Below are 15962 nucleotides of genomic sequence, written 5' to 3'. Positions count from 1 at the left end.
TCTTATGCAGATTTAGTACTGTTGATTGAGTTCGTAGATTGGTTGAGGTGCTGGAGGTTGGTTGATGGGATGGTAGATTGGCATTATTTCGTGTAGGTCTGGGAGTTTTGCGTGTGTGGTGGTGGGTATTATAGTATTTTACAGGTCTGTTGCTCTTTAGATAAACTGGGGAAAGGGCTGGAATAGGTATCACATATACGTGTATGATATGATATTATATAACAAGGAGCTTTTCTTTTTTTCCCCTTGTCATTTCGATCCTAAGGCAGCTCCCCCCATCCTCGCCAATTGGGAGTCGATGGTGTAGCGCCGGGGCCCGGTATGATACCTACTTCAATCTCTCCAGAACCTTGATAAGGTCACTAAGCACGCCCATAGCCGTAACATCCGCACCGGCCCTGCCCATAGGCAAAAACGCTTATTAGCCACCGTCTCCCATCGAAAAAAAAGGAGAAGAACTCACCCAGCCCCCTGAACAATCATCGCCCTCTCCCCATACCTTCTAGTATAAAAGCTGATAATATTATCACTCCCCTTCAATCCCGCAACCGTGCTGCCCCTATCAAAATTCCTCAAGCCAACACTAACCTCACCCTTCCCGACATCCAGGCTGCCAACATACCTGACCACCGCACCCTCGCTCTCCGCCGTAGTCTTGACCTTGTGCATTTCGCCGTCAAAGCCAGCCAACCCGGCCAGGAACTCCTCTGCGCTGGCGGCGGACTCTAGAGGTTTCGGGATGAGCGACTGGATGGGGAAGGACGTTGGCTCCGTGACCAGCAGCCCCGAGAGACGGGCCAGGATCGTTAACTTTCGCGCGACGTCCAGGCCGTTGAGGTCGTCTCTCGGATCCGGTTCTGTGTACCCGAGTTCTCTCGCTTCGGCGACGCAAGCCGAGAACGACTTTTCAGCACCAGAAGGCGATAGTGGAGCGAAGGAGTTGAACAGGTAACTCATTGTCCCCGAGAATACACCCTCGATCTTGACTATCTCGTCCCCCGTATCGATCAAGTCCTTCAGCGTGCTCAGCACCGGAAGCCCCGCTCCCACCGTCGCTTCGTGGAATACGTATCCACCATTCTGAGCCTCGCTCGCGGCGTAGATCGCCTTGAATAGGGCTAGCGAGCTGGAAAAGCCCTTCTTGTTCGGCGTGACGAGGTGCACCCCCGAAGACAGGAAGCGCGGGTACTCCTCAGCGATCGTTTCCGAGGAAGTGTTGTCAACGAGAATCATTGGGCCCGGAGCGGAGGTTAGGAACTTGAGGGTTTCGTCTGGGAAGCTGGGGGGTTTGACGCCGCTGCTGCTGGAGATGTCAGACTCCCAGGTGGTCAGGTTTAGTCCCGAGTAGTCTTTCGACAGGAGAGCTTTCGAAGAGCGTGAGATGAGAATTGTGCTTATCGTGTACTTCTTGCTGCGGAGGGCGTAGGCGTTTAGTTGACTTATGAAAGATTTGCCAACGCCGCCGGCGCCTGCAAGGAGGGTTCGTCGGTCAATTGCAAATTTAAACTGGGGTATGGGGATTACCGATAACTGCTACGTAGACTTTGGACATTTCGAAAGGATTGGAGTTTAATGTTGGTGGTTTTTTGGTTGGTGTTTCGTGGTGGAGATATTCAGGTGGGGCAGTGCGGGCGGGTTTCGCTGTAGGTTTGCTAGTGCGAGACTCGGATGCTGTAGTTACGAGTAGTCTACGGTATCATGTGATAGCAACCCCTATTGCCATAGATTTTATAAAGAGCAATCAATGGAAAAAACTGCGATCACGACATTTGTCTTTGACAGGGTGTCGGCCAAGAATGGCTTAATGCAGCCGGGTGGGATGCGCATCTCTTATCCAATAACTTGACATCACTCTATTATTTAAAAACTCAACATATATTATAAATAATATGATAACATGCAATTCAGTATTTCCATGCAATGATATCAATACACCACACAACGTAATGATACTACAACAAACGCCAGCTGCCAAACCCTATATACAAAAGCTCTCTTTTAAGACCCTTTTCTTCCCACCTTCCCCTGTCTATCCCGAATTAAGGGCTAATATTGAATTTCATTGCAATACCCATTGCTGACAGCTCCACGTCCAAATATCTGCATAGAAATTAGCGCTAGGTTCATAATTGTGATACTCAAGGTGAAAAAGACATACTTCAGAACATAGGGCACCGCTACAACAGTCGTATCTTTCCCACCCACAAATCTCCCACCCAATCCATCCTCCCAGATCATCCCTTCCTCTTCTAGTCCGGTAGCTGGCACAGCACACCGCCTACATCGAACCATGCTCCCAAAACTGCTCCCACGCACGCTTGGCATCGTGGACAGGAAACTACCACAAGCCCGGCAAACCCAAGTCTGTGTATAATCTGAACAATTGAACAACCGATCCTGGAGCAAGAAGGCGCCTCCATGGGCTAATAACGAATCGCGTTCCATTTCACCAACACGGATACCTCCTCCCTTCTTCCTACCTTTTATAGGCTGATGTGTGAGCTCAGAGATCTTACCGGTTGTTCGAACTTGGTACTTGTCGTTGACCATGTGGCGCAGGCGCTGGTAGTATACGACGCCAATGTAGATATCAGCGTGCAACTCCTCCCCCGTAATTCCGGAGTACATCGGTTCGTTCCCGTGGTAGTTATACCCGGCAACCTTCAACTGATGGCCAAAGTAATCAGCAGCTGTATTCTCCTCATCGAACCTGAACGGCGTAGAATCCTGCGCGATCCCATGCAAGGCCCCGGATTTCCCAGCTAGCGACTCGACAAACATGCCTATTGTCATGCGTGACGGGAAAGCGTGCGGGTTGATGATAATGTCCGGCTGCATACCTGACTCTGTGAAGGGCATGTCGATCGACGGCCATTTTTGCGAGCAGACCCCCTTCTGTCCGTGTCGAGAGGAGAACTTATCGCCAATGTTGGGAGGCCGAGGGATTCGGTATTTGATGGATATTTCTTGCATCGGTTTACTGTCGCCGCCTTCAGAGCCTAGAAGGCGGACTTCGTCGATGTATGCATCTTCGCTACCCCTGTAGATGAATACCTTGTTCTCGGGTCTTGTCCTGTCACCTTCTTTTGGAATGGCGTGGTAGACTGCGACTGCGTCGCCGTCTCTGACTAGTTGGCCGATTGTCGGGAGACCGTCCATATCCACTATTCTCAGCCAATCCTGGCGGATACCGATCCTCTGGTAGGCCTTTCTTTTGAATAATTTTGCTTCCTCAGTGCTCTCATCCATCTCATGCAGTTCGTCAATATTGGCAATGATTTCATCAGGATTAGCGAACCCAAAAATAAATTTTGTTTCTTTCGCACGAGATCGCCTTTCTTCAGTCCACCCAAGCCTTTCTGTTTTGTATATTGTCCCGTGACCGAAGCCTCTTTCATGGGCCGACTTGTTTAGAATCATAGCGTCGTCCATATCGTACCCAGTATAGGAAATGACTGCAACAACAGCATTCATCCCATTAGGGAAATTATCAAGGCCGTATTCACTATACAATGGAGATCTCACAATCGGTGTCTGTCCAGTCTGTAGCCGGTATATCTTATTGTCACTCCTATAGCGCAAGGCTGTCCCAGGTGTGCCCATTGCTTGCTTACCCATCTGGCACTGGTACATGTTACGTGGAGATTGGTTAAAGTCGGAGAATGGTGTCATGTTCGCAACGATGGATAAAATATTTGTGGGATCGAATTCAACATGTGTTGACTCTCCTGGGGAGATTTCTGGCGGAGTTACAGCAATTGATACATACGGCTGTTCGAATGGGCCGACCAGGTCCTCCTTATCCAGAGGTAGATACTTGACTGGCCGGATCATTCGCGCCTGCTGTGAGAAAAGGTAGATACCGGGGTATTGACCGCACCGAGATATAGGAACATATCCGATTTCCAAGTCAAGTGGTACGCCGTGGCTCCCCTCAACCTTCCAGAATCGCAGAGTATCCGCGACTACATTCGCGAGCTTTGGTGAACACCAACCTACAATACACCCATCTAGCTGAACACACAGTGTCGCAGAGTGAGGAAGAGGTGAAGTGGCTGGTGATGTAACCCCTAGCGAAACAAGAGTCTTGCGAATAGAAGAAACATCCGAAGGAGCAGTTATGACTTGGCATTTATGCGCGAGATGGTTGAGCAATCCACAAGGACTTCCGTCGGGCGTATGCACCGGGCATAAGAATCCTAGGCTCTTCTCAGCAACTCGTGAAATACAGAGGCACGGGTATCAGCTCACCCCAACTTTCAGGCAGCAACTTTCGAACAGTGGTGGTTTTCAACTGCGCAAAGAAGCTACCTCTATGCACCATCCTGAAATGCGAAATGAAACGATAAAAATTGATCTTTTCCGCCACAATGGTGAATCCCGAAACCTGCTGTAAATCTAGACCACTAGGAGAAGATAAATTTCCGGTGGAGATAAAATACTCCAGACTTTTTCCTATATTCTCACTCGTCCGCTGGAACATCCTTGTTCGATGCTCCTTATTATTGAAATCCAGCACGTTACCTCTTTGGACCTCTCTCTGTACCTCTCTCACAATCGATTCCAAATACTCCTCTGCGCGCTCTTTAATAATCATGCCATAGAGGAACCCTCCGAGGAGAACTTCCTGATGTTGAATGGCATCAGGATTATCCGCCTGACACGTCCCCTCCGCTAAGGCATACAGCTTCCGAGCCATGAACAGCAGCAACCGGTATTTATCCCTAGGATCCTCAAGATGTACCAAAGCAATTTTTTTCAAGAACTCCCTCCCAACCTCTACATCACTCAGATCCGGCGACACCCCCATCACAATCCTAAACTTCTCACCCAAGTGCTGCAAGTTCTCCTTCTGGGTGAGCAGCTGATACCCCTTGAACGTCCTAAGTAACAACTCCACCCGATCCGTCAAAAACGTATTCTCCATATCCTTCGTCGTCAGCAACCCATCGAAGATCTCCCGATCGTTGGTCTCGACAAGAGCCTTCATGATCATGATGACTGGGACAAGGTACTCATTCTTCCGCCACGAGAAGCGAAACGTGACATTTCCGTCATTGAGGTAATGAAGGACATTAGTCTGCGAACTCTGGTCCGGCCGCACACAACGGATTTGAATTCCCATATTTGTGTAAGACTTTCCCCTGCCGGTGAAGGAAGGTCGAATGATAGCCATTGGATGGTTCCGGCGCTGTACGATGAGCAGACGGATTAACTTCTCGATGCCGTTGACGATGAAGTACCCGCCTAGTTCTTCCGACTCTTCTTTTCGTTCGACGAGGTCGTGTGGGGCGAGGTTTTCTAGGTGGCATCGGTTTGACTATGCCCTATTAGTTGTGCCAAATGGTAGAGTAGTGAAGAGAGGAGAGGCGATAGATACACACCCGCACCATAATTGGAATATTCCCCACCTCCCGATCCTGCGATACCCACGGGCCATCATTAATCCTCAATCCCAGTTTCACCGAGAGTTTCCCTCGGTAGGTGATATGTCTCTCCCTACACTCTGCAGGTAAAATCTCTCTCCTCAGCGTAGTCTTATCCCTCTCGCTAATCTTTGGTTTTCCAACGTAAATCTTGTCAATTCTTACTAAAACACAATTAGCATTCCTCCTCCCACCCACAGATATACAAGAACGGCTCACGAGAAAGCTTATTCCCCAACACTTTCCCATCACCCTTTCCATCAAACACACATTTCACACCTATATCTTGCCGCGCGAGGTCCAGCAAGCCACCCTCGGCAGTGATCGCATTGAAAGACTCGATATGCGGCTTCACGGCACCCAGTAATGCCGGAAAGGCAGATTTGTCTTTTGGTGGATTGCGGAATAGGTCTTCCCGTCTGAGTGTATCGAAGGAGGTATTCGGCTTGACGGTTGTCACCATTGTTCCTCCTTTTATTCCTTCTTTTCTTTCCTTTGGACTAAGAATTTGTCTTATTTCTGAGAAAGGGGGAGGAAACTGCGTGTGTTGTATTTTTTTTCTTTTTTTTCTGCCTTCTCTCCCTCATACAACGATGTATATATATAATTCAATACGGAAGTTCCCACTCACTCAAAGATAAATTTTTTTTTTCCCAATGCGGTACCGTGCTGTACCCCTCCACCCAACAACAACAGTGGGTTACCCGGTTCGCTCTAACAAAGCCACGGTAAGACAACCGCACGTGCTAGGGTTAGGTTTTCCATCATTCAAGATCCAACCCCCCACCACCACAGCCAACCCAAGCAAGCTCTTATAGACTACCTGTACAACGCCAGCAACCCTGCAGCCGCCCATCACGAACCACAATCAAAAGCCATGTCCGAATACTCCTTCACCTCTGATTCTGACTCTGGCTCCATCATCATGACCCCATCCTCCGGCTCCGAATACTCCCCGGCAGCCTCCATGATCGGGTCTTCCATGATCGACGTTACCACCCCGTCCTCCCCCTCCTTCTCCAGCCACGACAGCGGTTCCGACTATGACGACGATGAGGGTGATGCGGAGGCTGAGTGGCAGGAAAGTTTGCAGCAGTTGGAGTTGCTGCTGAGTATGGTGCTTGTACCGTTTGTTGGGAAGTGGGTTGGGAGGAAGTGTGCTTATATTGGTATGTTTAGGACATCCACCTGATGGCTGAGGTGGGAGCTAACATGTAGGATAGCGTGGTCGAAGTTTATGACTTGGAAGTATCCAGTTGAAGTCGCCGCAGAGGCCGCGCCTAATATTGTGTGGTTGGTGAGGGTTTCATCACCATTGTAGAGAAGCGAGGGGTCGGAACATTTTGTTATTGTGTTTGTCCACGAGACACATGTTTTCTGGGGGTAAAGTTCTTGGGAAATACAAATTATAGTACTATGGAGTAACGGCTGTGGAATTATTTCTAATTTTTTTGTCATCCTTTCACTGGTTAGTGGTTTGTGAGGCCTTTCTCTCTTTCTTCTCAAAGTGTATCTTCTTCAGTCGCTTCTTATTATATACCCCCAGCATGAAGAAGAAGCAGGAGAGGGTCGATGAACTAAGTTAAAATGCTTACCGAAGTATTATATGCACATACCCACTTAACCTAACCATGTGAGTTATCATGATTTACTGCACTTGGGAAAAGAGTCTAGCCCTTCCTCTCCTCTTCCTCCAACCTCTCCACTAATTTCCCCCTTAAATAACCACTCAATCCCAGTCTGCCCTCCATCAAAATTAGCCTCCTTCCCTCCCCTCCTCCCCGGAAATGAAACACTCACATCCCCTCATTAGCAACAACCCTATAAGCCGTACACGCCTCATACCTCCCTTCCACCACCCTTCCATTCCCATCAACCCCCACACTGCCGATAATATCTCCCGGATCACCAACCCTCCCGAACGGTGGTGGATTCCTCAAGTCGTAAACATGCGCCCACCCACCCACGCCACCACCTCCCACTCCGCCCTGTAAATTCGCCCCGCCAGCTCCACTCCCACCTTTACTCACCGCCGTTCCGTGCGTCCTGCGCGCGGCAAATATACTTGAGCCGCCCGGAGATGCGTACGTTGCGGCGGAGGCTTGTACCTCGGGACAATTGTGAGCGTGGGTGCGCAGAGTTTCATGGAGGAGGGTGAGGAAATGCGGATTTGTGTGGAAGCTGTTTGGAGTTGGCGGGAGGACCCCGGTTGTTCCCAGCGATAGGCGCGGATTTGGGGGCGTGGTTGGGAGGAGGGTTAGGATGTGTGTGCCTTGTGGGCCCGGGGAGATGTACTGCTTGTTTTTTTAGTTTCTGTGTTGGCCACTATAGGGAGAAGGAATGGGAAGAGGGGGATACTATGTGTGGATTATTCTCTAATGTCGAGAGGGGACGTATGAATTGTGGTTTTCGATGGCATTGGAAGGATCTCACGAGTGGTCTCGTGCCGGCTCTCTGTAGGAATGACATCGGGTCGAATGAATGAGCGGAACGGTTGAACTTGGGACTGGTATATAACTTGACTTAACCCAATGACGTCGCGGGACCTGATAAGTCAAGAGTGTTTCAGAAGGCCGGGTAGCTGCGCTGGCCCACTGCATAAATTATGTTTTGCATATGATACAGTATCATGCCTGTCTTCTAGCCACTTGATATCAAACCTTATCGTGTGTGCATGATGATCATCCCCTAAAACCTAAATTCCTAAGGCATCTTATGGAATTCCAGGCTTGGAGTGGTTGAATCCTAAACGCTGCATGCTTACTTGCATACCCGTATGTAATGCCATGTCATAATGATCACGCAGATATTGATATCCATAGTATTCTGTCGGAAAGATACATCTGTCATAACACCTAAAAGGTAAATCTATCCTTAAAAGAAAGAAATAGAGAAATATCCACAGCCCTCCTCCCATGATCTCTTGGCGCCCCTCAATACATCATAGAACATCACTCGAAATTCTTGCTAAAAATTGCACCCGCAACCCGCGTCCCTATCCTCAGTTAAATACCTCCGCGCAGCCCTATTCTTGACCATCATTCACCAGATGGTAGTGCTTCGAGTGCCCTCCTGAACTTTTCTAACAATTCCCCAGTCTCTTCGAGTCCAACGCTTACCCTCACCAGGTTGTCTTCTACGCCATATCCAGCCGCCCAATCTAGCTCGCCGTAATGCGCCAACAACGTGTAGGGGGACGCAAGGGTAAAATTAGTTCCAAGGCTAGGCCCCTTGCAAATCTCAAGGGCATCAAAAGATTCAATTGCATCCTGGGCGGTATAAAACGTAACGCTCAAAAGACCGCCGTACCCTGCGCCAGGGCAGCGGCAGTTATCATAAAAGGGCTTTGTCGGAGAGTATTTTGGATAATAAACTTGCTTTATTCTTGGATGGGACTTGAGGAGGTCAGCAACGGCTTCGGCATTTCTGTTGATTCGCTCAATACGGGAGACAAAGTCTCTGCTGTTACGCTCAAGGAAGAGGGCATCTTCACACCAATGATTATCTTCATAGTCTGTAGTTAGGGCTTCCCTCAACCTCTTGTAATAGCGGCCTTTAGGGTTTAATACCGAGCTATAATCCCGTCAGGACGGTTTATGATGGGGGAGGTCAGGGAGATTGTACCTTCCGCCCATGACATTGCTATCACCACTAAAAATCTTGGTGAGACTACTAACAACAACATCGGCGTATGGCAAGACATGAACATTGAGAAAGTTTCCAACAGTCTCATCGATAACGATAGCAAAATCGTATTTATCCGCGAGTGCCTTGATACGCTGTAAGTCGGGTGCCTTGAGTAGAGGATTCGAAGGGAATTCGCAAAACAATGCCAGGATTCGTTCCCCAGATTCGAGCTTCTGTTCCAGATCACCAAGCTCTTCTGATGAACCGTGACCGTAGAAGTGGCATCCAGGGCCGAACTTCTCCAGGATCTTGAGGGTATCGATATACGGAAATCTTGGGCATGAGGTCAGTAAAGCTCTCAGAGGGGAGAGTCAGAGTATACCCATAGCAAACACTCTTATTGGGTCCCAAAATAGCCATTAACAATCTATGGGTATTGAAGATTGCACTCATCCCAGTAGGATGTAAGTAAACAGCATTCTCAGCAAACCCCTCTATCATTCCTCCATCATCCTTCGACGATCCTAAAGCATCCCTAAGCCCCATGTTAATTTCGAGAGACTGCGCAATCCTTCTTCGAATAGCGAGCTTGGCACTATCCACAAACTCCAGATCCAAGTTCCTACCAAACCTCTCTTCGACAAACATATTCAGCCCCTCCTCTTCCTTAGCAGACGGCTTAAACTGCATACCCCTATGGGAATACCTCTTCGGTCCCTTACTCATGCGTGGATGGCTCTCGGTAGAGATAGTGCTCTTCTCAACCAGCAAGCCTTCGTCGAACTCCCTCTGGCAGAACTCTGCCCTACGAGAAGACACCCCGTCTCCCGTATGCTGCCAAAACTGCTTCGCGACCTTAGCTTCGCTAGCAGGGTACATGACCGCACAAAGGTCGGACCGGATCAGTCTCCCGTCCCCACCGTTTCTCTTCCCGATTTTGCTAACGAACTCGACAACCCTGGTACTCGGCACAGGGGTAGTCCGAGAGGTGGCCTTGATGAACTGGCGACATCTCGCAGCGACACTGGGAGTCGGGAAGAGCATTGCTTCCTCCCCGGGTTGGCCGAAGCTGGAGAGTATTGTGCTCGCGAGCTTTTGTATGGACTTGTGAATGAAGAAGCGTGGATAGCCGGTTTTCATCTTGCTGATTACCCATTCTGCTCCTTCTTCGTATCCGACGATGGATTTCCATGTTGGTAGTGAAACGCTCACCGCCTGTTATTTTTTTTAAAAAAATTTTTGTCGTCAAACGTTAGTCGTTCGTACTTATCGAGGGAAGTAAATTAAGATTGTAAGAGTCATTTCATACATGTTCTGTGTCCTCCGGAATCGAAGAACCAACTACGCCAACCATTGTGGCGCTTAAAATTGTCGCACGAGGAGTGGAGAGTATGGAGCGGTGGATGCAGATGTGAGACGTAAGATGTGAGAGGTATGATACTTATGGAGAAAAATCAAGAAACTTTGCTCCCTGTAGTTTTACTCAGGGTCTCTCCTACACTGTAAATTCCTTTAACTTTTGCGTGGGGGGAGCAAGAGACTCTTCGGAGTTCTTCCCCCCACTCCAGACCGGTTGGGTTAGGGTCCGGAAGCCAGAAACGACTAACCACCTCTAGGAAAGTTTCACATCTCACCTTTCCCTCAAAACACGACCTTCCAACAACGATGATTCAATTAAAGGTTTGTTTACGCCTTCTAACTTCGCGCTACCTATCCAAATGTTCGGCTGATGTGTTTTTATGTCTCTACGGTAGTCGATGCTGAACTGTATCGACAATTCCGGTGCTGCGCTGGTAGAATGTGTTCGAGTGCTCGGGAAGAAAAGGCCCGCTACTGTTGGTATGTACAATTTTACCGCCATCGCCGCCAGCGGTGTTCTACTACAGCCCTTTGCATAATACGTGGCTGATAAGGCTGTGGAATAGGCGATAAAATAGTAGTCGTCATCCAGAAACAACGATCCCTGGGCCACGATCTTTCCGCCGCTGCTCAGGCCGCCGTGAAAGTTCGACGGGGAGATATCTCTCATGCAGTAGTTGTTCGGACAAAGAAGGAATATCGAAGGGCTGATGGGAGTTATATTCGATTTGACGATAACGCCTGCGTACTTATCAACAAGAGTGGCGATCCACTAGGGACCAGATTGAGTGGTGGGCCCACAAATCTCCAAAACCACATACAAAACGGGAGAGGATGGCTGATTATGGATTTAGGTGTCGTTGGGCGCGAACTCAAGAGAAAGAAGTGGTCAAAGATTTTATCCCTTGCCCCGGCCTATGTATAAATTTGCCAAAGTAAAACCTGTGCATACCAAGTTGGACTTTTATCTGCATTAAAGTATGAATAGAGTACAAATGCAAAGAACTTCTATCAAATTATTCCCCCGTCATACGCCGAACCTTGAAGGGTTAAGGGAAAAACGGACCTGCCGCCACGCCATTGCACGACACGGCAAAGGGTATTTAATGGATAGTACCGCAAGAGCAGCAAACATGGAACAATCTCTGCGAGGCGTTAGTCGAAAATCCGTTTCATTTGCCGTCCAACGAGGAAACTGTAGCCCTACCATCTTGGTATCCTCAGTTCTCTGCTGACTCTGGAAGAAGACGCACTCGTTCTCCCCACACTTTGGGCATGGCTTCATAGACCTCGGCAACTACTCACTCATCAGTAACTCACTCCCGCTCCTTGCTACATCCCAGCAGGTCCCCTGGAAGACATACAGTAGGATCAGATCCAACATCCGTAGTCACGCCAGCAGTCTCACCCGTAGACCCCCCTAGAGTATTTCTAAAGACACAGTTGTTCGACGCGCTCTCTGTAGCTTGACAGGTGCGGCAGCGGTACATGAGAGTGTTATTGATGCGGTCCTAAAAGTGGTCTATAAATATCTTCGCCTCGGCCATTACGGCAGACGAAACAGACCTCATGAGGGTACAGCATGTTGGAGCTATTACGATCAAGTTAATAAAAAGGGTTTCATGTCCATCAAACGTTTGAACACTCATACCATTCACGACAGAAACGGAAGGCGACCTTCTCACGGCGGCCGCTAGTAGTAGGCGCAGGAGTGCCAGCGTCAGACATGATAGAAAGAAATGAAAATTTCGCTGAAGTCTAAAATTTGAGCGTGGAGTGTTGACTGTTGAAGGTGTGTGTTTGAATGAAAGGAAGTTCAAGCGGTTTCCTCAAGTATTGGAGGTAAGATAAAGAAACCACCAAAGTAAAACTCTGTGGCACAGCAATCATCCATCCATCCCGCTGACTCATCACAAACTCTCAAATCTCATTCGGATAACAAAAAATATCGTTTCAACATCGAAAATCCCCCCAATCAACCCCGCCAAACAATCCACCCCTCCCACCATCCCCAATTTCAGTTTGGCGAAATCACATACCTCCGAAAAACACAAATGGCCCTCGCGTCAAGATGTTGTGTCAGAATAGCACGTTCTTCCCCCTCCAGCCTGAGACTTTCCCAACTGGTAGTTTACGCTCCCGCCCGACGATGGAATACCACTGCTGCGACTGCAGATCCTAAGATTTCCGGAATCGTTGACCAAATCTCTGGCTTGACCCTCATGGAGACGGCGGATTTGGTTTCTCTCTTGAAGGTTCGTTCGCCCCTCCTGAATTTTCATTCGTTCTGACCTTTGCATTAATGGATAATGTTGTTATATCAGTCCCGCTTGAACATCCCCGACGTTGCACTGCAATCATTCAGCGCAGGCCCGGCAATCGCTGCACCCACTGCTGCCGCAGAAGAAGAAGCCGCGGCCGAACCGGTACAGGAGAAGACAATGTTCAACGTCATGCTCGTATCTTTCGAAGCCGGTTCCAAGCCGAAGATCATCAAGGAGGTTAAGAGTTTGCTGGGACTGTCTCTGGTGGATTCAAAGAAGTTTGTAGAGAGCATACCGAAGATGCTGAAGGAAGGCCTCGTCAAGGAGGAGGCGGAGAAGATACAGAAGACTTTGAAGGACCTGGGGGCTGTGGCTGCTTTAGAGTAAGGGATATTGGGGAGCTTTTAGAGTGGGAGATATTTAACCCCCAATGCATATTTTACGGAAACCATTATTTGGCGGAGTGTGTATATTCCGATGAATCACGGGATAAGATTCATGGTTTCTCCGAAAATTCATCTTTACAATCCCTTTTTCTTATTTTTGTATAAATTATTTTACAGAGTTGCAATGTTATGGACATCGGGGGTATTTTGCCACTATGCTAGTTAGTAGTTATGTAAATACCCTTCTGAATAGTACGAAATCCCGGAACGCCAGCCCCTTATGAACCTGTACCTAAATACCCACAAGGTCATACAATTGATGCTGCCAGTATCTGATTCTCTTCTCTCATAATCTCATAGTCATCCTCGTTAAGGTCGCTAACTTGATCCCACGACTTTTCAAATTCGGGATTCGGAAGGCCATCTCCCGGAAACGGAATGGCCCAGATGTTTTCCCTGAGCCGTTTATGCTATGCCACAGTTAGTACAAGAGGCAGCCCATTTTCTTAAATTAACGGTATCTACCCGTTCTCTATCTTCTTCCATCCGCTGTTGTATAATCGAATCGTCAAACTTGCGTTTGGGATTTCTACCTTCGTTACCGGGCTCCTCGTCGTCGTCATCGTAGACACTCTCTTCTGGGGAGGCAATGGATTCTCTAATAGTCGTCAGTATATAGCCCCAATCCTGACTAGAATCTCAAGAATTACCTGTGCTCCCTCTCCTTCTCTTTTAAGAGAGCAGTAACTTCCTCCATAGACCTTTCATTCACAAACCCCTTGCTCCGTAGGTTCTGCATAACTTTCCTAACTGTACCAACATTTGCCGCTCCCTCAGGATCGCTCGGAACAACAGCATCGACTACTTGCAGAATATCCCGTTGAATCATATTGGTGTAGCCGCTATAGTCAGCTTTCACAGAGTGTTCGCATAGGACCTCTATAAAGTAGAGCATGTTGACGCGTGTATTCATTGTGATCTCTTCCTGGTTTCTACTGTTAGCAGGTTCTCTCCAGATCAGAAGGATCGAAGTACCGATTGGAGCTGCTCCAGTATCACGCTGAACAGGTCCTCATCCAGTTCGCGGTTTCGGAGGGCGAATTGAGCACATTGCTTTGAAGCTCCAGCAGAGGCGTTTAGTCGGGAAAGAAGCCTTGTGAAGGAAAGCCGACAGGTAAAGGGATCATCTGCTGCTGACATCGTGGTATTGGATTGGGTGAGATTCTAGGTTGTCAACAGCACTTGTACCGTGGGTTGTAGGGGGAGGGATGCAAGAGAAAGCCTGGGGAGCCTCACAATTCGATGTGAGGGTTGAGCCGCATCACGTGGTACGCTCAGTTGCTGCGGGACTGATGGCTTGGCTTACACAATGAGGCTCCCTTTAAACGATCCCCAACCCACACCTTGTGACCATAACCAACTCCAACTTCAAGATGCGCCCCTTCGAGGTCAACAACGATCGACTAGGAGTCCTCTATGGCCTTACGCAAGATCCTGCTCCTCTAAGGACAAGCGCGCCCCCCACCTCTCCGCTAAAATCAAAATCGAGATCAAGAGCTTCACCCCCGCCAGAGAAAGAGGGTAGAGCTCCGGAGTCAAAAGCGAACGACCTACCCCGGCCTCGAAAGTCTAAATTCAAGTTTAAAAGGAAACACCAGAATGATTCGCATCACCATCGTAGCCCTTCATCGCACTCGCATTCTCATTCCTCAAGCCGTCGCAAACGCTCTCATCATAAACCACCCGATGACGATCCAGCCGAGTATGACGACACTTACATACCCAATTTAGCTTCGGCAAACTTCGCTACTGCAGAAGATGCGTTCCGAGAATCACTATTCGATGCTATGGCGGACGACGAAGGCGCTGCATTCTGGGAGGGGGTCTACGGTCAGCCTATCAATGTCTATCCCCGCCCTGACGGCCGCGGGGAGCTGGAGAAGATGACAGATGAGGAGTACGCAGAATACGTACGATCCAAGATGTGGGAGAAGACGCACGAGCACATTATCGAGGAGAGAAACAGACGGGAAGAAGCGAGGAGGGCTAAAAAACAGCGGGATGAGGAGGAGCAGAAGATGTGGGAGGAGGGAGAGCGCTCCAGACGCCGAGAAGAGAAAACGCGAAGAAGGCTCAAGGAAAAAACACGGGTTGAGAAACAACAGAAGGGATACCTCGAGAAATGGAGAGAGATCTTGGCTGGTAAGATGGATGGAGATATTCCGTGGCCGGTTGAATCTGGAAAGTTGAAGGATATCGAGAAGGTGTCTCTGGAGCGGTTCTATATGGATATCAGGGGCTGCCTAGGCGAAGATGGCCTCCTAGACATTTTGAAGGTTGACAGAATTCGATGGCATCCAGATAAGGCCCAGCAGAGATGGGGTAAGAGGGGCCTCAGTGAGGAGGAACAGAGGGGCATTACAGCTGTATTTCAGACTGTGGATTCACTCTGGGTTAAATACAAAGGGCGGAAGTAACAAAATATATATATATTCATGGTCGGAATCTTGGGTTTTGTTTTCATTTCTTCACTGCGGGTTTCTTTGCATACTATTGGGGCGCATTTAGCTGGCTGGTAAACTTGGGTATGTACAGTACGGCGCCACTAGAAAAACTAGCGTTAATTTGAGTCTACAGATGGTTCCATACAATGCTGTGTCCCTAGGTTTCTAATCCCATGGCTGGACCTGTTAAGTGATATCTCCTCGGGGGCCCGCCTATGACAGCGCCATATTTCTAACACCAACCGAACAAAGTGACGCAGACAACGGCAAATTTATGGGCAAGGTTATCCAGCGTCCCTAAATCCATCAAGCCGCCGTTAGTTTTACCCGGTAACTTAGTGGTCATCTACGGCTGCGTTTACCGCAGTCAAAAGCCCAGGACCACCCAAGCTTCCT

The 15962-nt window shown here is 48.7% G+C and overlaps 11 protein-coding genes; 4 read left to right on the top strand and 7 right to left on the bottom strand.

Moving 5' to 3' along the window:
- Window positions 1–328: 328 nt before the first annotated feature.
- Window positions 329–1628, bottom strand: GSTUM_00009048001 (uncharacterized protein; the record flags this gene model as incomplete). XM_002840456.2 has 3 exons in its annotated part: window positions 1525–1628; window positions 464–1469; window positions 329–398 (listed from the first exon to the last, which is right to left on the bottom strand). Exons 1-3 carry the CDS (start codon window positions 1550–1552, stop codon window positions 329–331), a joined length of 1104 nt encoding a protein of 367 aa, XP_002840502.1. The 5' UTR covers window positions 1553–1628.
- Window positions 1629–2039: 411 nt separating this feature from the next.
- GSTUM_00009047001 (uncharacterized protein) lies at window positions 2040–3618 on the bottom strand (the record flags this gene model as incomplete). The annotated part of the gene is made up of 6 exons (XM_002840455.1): window positions 2040–2100; window positions 2159–2226; window positions 2269–3054; window positions 3112–3211; window positions 3299–3317; window positions 3384–3618. The coding sequence occupies 6 exons, from the start codon at window positions 3616–3618 to the stop codon at window positions 2040–2042; spliced, it is 1269 nt and encodes a 422-aa protein (XP_002840501.1).
- Window positions 3619–3668: 50 nt separating this feature from the next.
- Window positions 3669–5889, bottom strand: GSTUM_00009046001 (uncharacterized protein; the record flags this gene model as incomplete). Its single annotated transcript, XM_002840454.1, has 6 exons — window positions 3669–3728; window positions 3766–4199; window positions 4252–5320; window positions 5385–5590; window positions 5646–5666; window positions 5697–5889. 6 exons carry the CDS (start codon window positions 5887–5889, stop codon window positions 3669–3671), a joined length of 1983 nt encoding a protein of 660 aa, XP_002840500.1.
- A 414-nt stretch (window positions 5890–6303) lies between these two features.
- Window positions 6304–7037, top strand: GSTUM_00009045001 (uncharacterized protein; the record flags this gene model as incomplete). XM_002840453.2 has 2 exons in its annotated part: window positions 6304–6595; window positions 6650–7037. 2 exons carry the CDS (start codon window positions 6304–6306, stop codon window positions 6745–6747), a joined length of 390 nt encoding a protein of 129 aa, XP_002840499.1. The 3' UTR covers window positions 6748–7037.
- A 59-nt stretch (window positions 7038–7096) lies between these two features.
- Window positions 7097–7927, bottom strand: GSTUM_00009044001 (uncharacterized protein; the record flags this gene model as incomplete). XM_002840452.2 has 3 exons in its annotated part: window positions 7785–7927; window positions 7227–7720; window positions 7097–7166 (listed from the first exon to the last, which is right to left on the bottom strand). The coding sequence occupies exons 1-3, from the start codon at window positions 7893–7895 to the stop codon at window positions 7097–7099; spliced, it is 675 nt and encodes a 224-aa protein (XP_002840498.1). The 5' UTR covers window positions 7896–7927.
- A 306-nt stretch (window positions 7928–8233) lies between these two features.
- GSTUM_00009043001 (uncharacterized protein) lies at window positions 8234–10563 on the bottom strand. XM_002840451.2 has 4 exons: window positions 10363–10563; window positions 9436–10268; window positions 9051–9386; window positions 8234–8999 (listed from the first exon to the last, which is right to left on the bottom strand). Exons 2-4 carry the CDS (start codon window positions 10191–10193, stop codon window positions 8465–8467), a joined length of 1629 nt encoding a protein of 542 aa, XP_002840497.1. The 5' UTR covers window positions 10194–10268; window positions 10363–10563; the 3' UTR covers window positions 8234–8464.
- Window positions 10564–10810: 247 nt separating this feature from the next.
- Window positions 10811–11337, top strand: GSTUM_00009041001 (mitochondrial 54S ribosomal protein YmL38/YmL34; the record flags this gene model as incomplete). Its single annotated transcript, XM_002840450.1, has 3 exons — window positions 10811–10892; window positions 10979–11203; window positions 11267–11337. The coding sequence occupies 3 exons, from the start codon at window positions 10811–10813 to the stop codon at window positions 11335–11337; spliced, it is 378 nt and encodes a 125-aa protein (XP_002840496.1).
- A 20-nt stretch (window positions 11338–11357) lies between these two features.
- GSTUM_00009040001 (uncharacterized protein) lies at window positions 11358–12209 on the bottom strand. XM_002840449.2 has 5 exons: window positions 12064–12209; window positions 11979–12003; window positions 11777–11923; window positions 11620–11709; window positions 11358–11557 (listed from the first exon to the last, which is right to left on the bottom strand). The coding sequence occupies exons 1-5, from the start codon at window positions 12138–12140 to the stop codon at window positions 11516–11518; spliced, it is 381 nt and encodes a 126-aa protein (XP_002840495.1). The 5' UTR covers window positions 12141–12209; the 3' UTR covers window positions 11358–11515.
- A 189-nt stretch (window positions 12210–12398) lies between these two features.
- Window positions 12399–13212, top strand: GSTUM_00009039001 (putative mitochondrial 54S ribosomal protein MNP1). XM_002840448.2 has 2 exons: window positions 12399–12667; window positions 12737–13212. Exons 1-2 carry the CDS (start codon window positions 12467–12469, stop codon window positions 13061–13063), a joined length of 528 nt encoding a protein of 175 aa, XP_002840494.1. The 5' UTR covers window positions 12399–12466; the 3' UTR covers window positions 13064–13212.
- Window positions 13213–13370: 158 nt separating this feature from the next.
- GSTUM_00009038001 (uncharacterized protein) lies at window positions 13371–14322 on the bottom strand (the record flags this gene model as incomplete). XM_002840447.2 has 4 exons in its annotated part: window positions 14098–14322; window positions 13773–14047; window positions 13588–13720; window positions 13371–13532 (listed from the first exon to the last, which is right to left on the bottom strand). Exons 1-4 carry the CDS (start codon window positions 14260–14262, stop codon window positions 13371–13373), a joined length of 735 nt encoding a protein of 244 aa, XP_002840493.1. The 5' UTR covers window positions 14263–14322.
- Window positions 14323–14495: 173 nt separating this feature from the next.
- On the top strand, window positions 14496–15607 carry GSTUM_00009037001 (uncharacterized protein; the record flags this gene model as incomplete). XM_002840446.2 has 1 exon in its annotated part: window positions 14496–15607. One exon carries the CDS (start codon window positions 14496–14498, stop codon window positions 15537–15539), a length of 1044 nt encoding a protein of 347 aa, XP_002840492.1. The 3' UTR covers window positions 15540–15607.
- Between the last annotated feature and the right edge of the window lie 355 nt (window positions 15608–15962).

This window comes from Tuber melanosporum (assembly GCF_000151645.1).
Source record: "Tuber melanosporum whole genome shotgun sequence assembly, scaffold_52, strain Mel28".
Lineage (NCBI taxonomy): Eukaryota > Fungi > Ascomycota > Pezizomycetes > Pezizales > Tuberaceae > Tuber > Tuber melanosporum.
Note: the sequence above shows the minus strand (reverse complement) of the source record. Positions and strands in the feature narration are given on the sequence as shown.